At 50.9% G+C, this 1,403-nt stretch overlaps 1 protein-coding gene across 1 annotated transcript; it reads right to left on the reverse strand.

Annotated features, from left to right (window-relative positions):
- Positions 1-53: 53 nt before the first annotated feature.
- Positions 54-1,202, reverse strand: LOC107677717 (D(1) dopamine receptor-like). The gene has a single exon (XM_016472736.1). It carries the CDS (start codon positions 1,155-1,157, stop codon positions 54-56), a length of 1,104 nt encoding a protein of 367 aa, XP_016328222.1. The 5' UTR covers positions 1,158-1,202.
- Positions 1,203-1,403: the final 201 nt, after the last annotated feature.

A 1,403-nucleotide genomic window follows, 5' to 3' on the forward strand; every position in this document is an offset into this window, starting at 1 on the left:
CCACCCCCCCCCCCCCCCGCCTTCCTTGGGAAGCAATAACTCCACATTGCTTTTCAGTTCTTGTTCAGGCTAAGTGTTTCCATGCTATGGCTTCCTGGACAGAGTCTCTGGCATCCCAAAAGGATGGCAAAAGCTCGGCGAAAGTCGGCATTGAAGGCATATATGATGGGGTTGAGAGACGAATTGGCCCATCCAAACCAGACAAAAACATCAAACGTTGTTGGACTGATGCAGGGGAGACCGGCCGACGTACGCTTACAAAACGGCACCATGCAGTTCAGGATGAAGAAGGGCAACCAGCAGCACACGAAAACCCCCATTATAACAGACAGCGTTTTTAAGACTTTCGTCTCCCTTTTGAAGGACAGTTTGAAGGAGCTCTCCGTGTCCACGTTGGAGCTGCTGCCCATGCTGTCATGGCGGATCTTGGCGTTCTCCGCGGCCCTTTCCAGAGCCGAGATGAGTCGGATCTGCTTCTGGGCAATTCGGTAAATCTGAGTGTATGTTACAATCATGATGGCGACGGGAATGTAGAAGCTGATGAGCGAGGACGAAATGGCGTATGTTCGGTTGAGACTGGAGTCGCAGTTGTCTGTCAGCAGAGCCCTGTGAGACGCGTTGACCTCCGGGAAGCTCATCGACTGAGACTTGTGCCATTTGAGCTGCACCGGGATGAAGGAGATGAGCACGGACAGGGTCCAAGCCCCGCTGATCATCACAAAGGCCACCCTGGGAGTCATCTTCCTTTCATAGCGGAACGGGCTGGAAATGGCCCAGTATCGGTCCACGCTAATAACGCACAGGTTCAGGATGGACGCCGTGGAGCACATGATATCGAAAGCCACCCAAATGTCACAAAACGCACCAAAGGGCCAGAAGCCTGCAACCTCTGTCACAGCCTTCCAGGGCATGACCAGAATGGCCACCAGCAGGTCTGACACCGCCAGCGAGATGACAAAAAAGTTTGTGACTTTAGAGCGCAGGTGGCGAAACTTTGTGACAGCTGCACAAACCAGTGTGTTCCCGAGTAAAGTGGAGAGGATTAGAACGGACAGAAAGCAACCGGTCAGAACCCGCGTGGAGCGGTCGCTTTCCATGAAGCCGCTGTCAATGACCGTCGTCAAGTTCAAATCCATCACTGCCATTATCCTGTGCATCTAATATCTCACTGCATCATGAAAGTGTTCAAACACTTCATCTTAGAGTCCGTCACGCCTCAGGTAACGTTGACTGCGTATTCCCAGTTCATATTCCATTGCACAAAACACTGTCCTGCATTCCAGTGTCAATAAAGTCCATTTCAGTTATACTGGCATGCCAATCAGAGAAACATAATCATCTTGTAGTAGCATCAGTGATCCTCCATCCATCAAAACAAAGTTCAATTGATTACTCTGCACACA

Source organism: Sinocyclocheilus anshuiensis, unplaced genomic scaffold (assembly GCF_001515605.1).
Source record: "Sinocyclocheilus anshuiensis isolate Anshui unplaced genomic scaffold, SAMN03320099.WGS_v1.1 scaffold969, whole genome shotgun sequence".
Lineage (NCBI taxonomy): Eukaryota > Metazoa > Chordata > Actinopteri > Cypriniformes > Cyprinidae > Sinocyclocheilus > Sinocyclocheilus anshuiensis.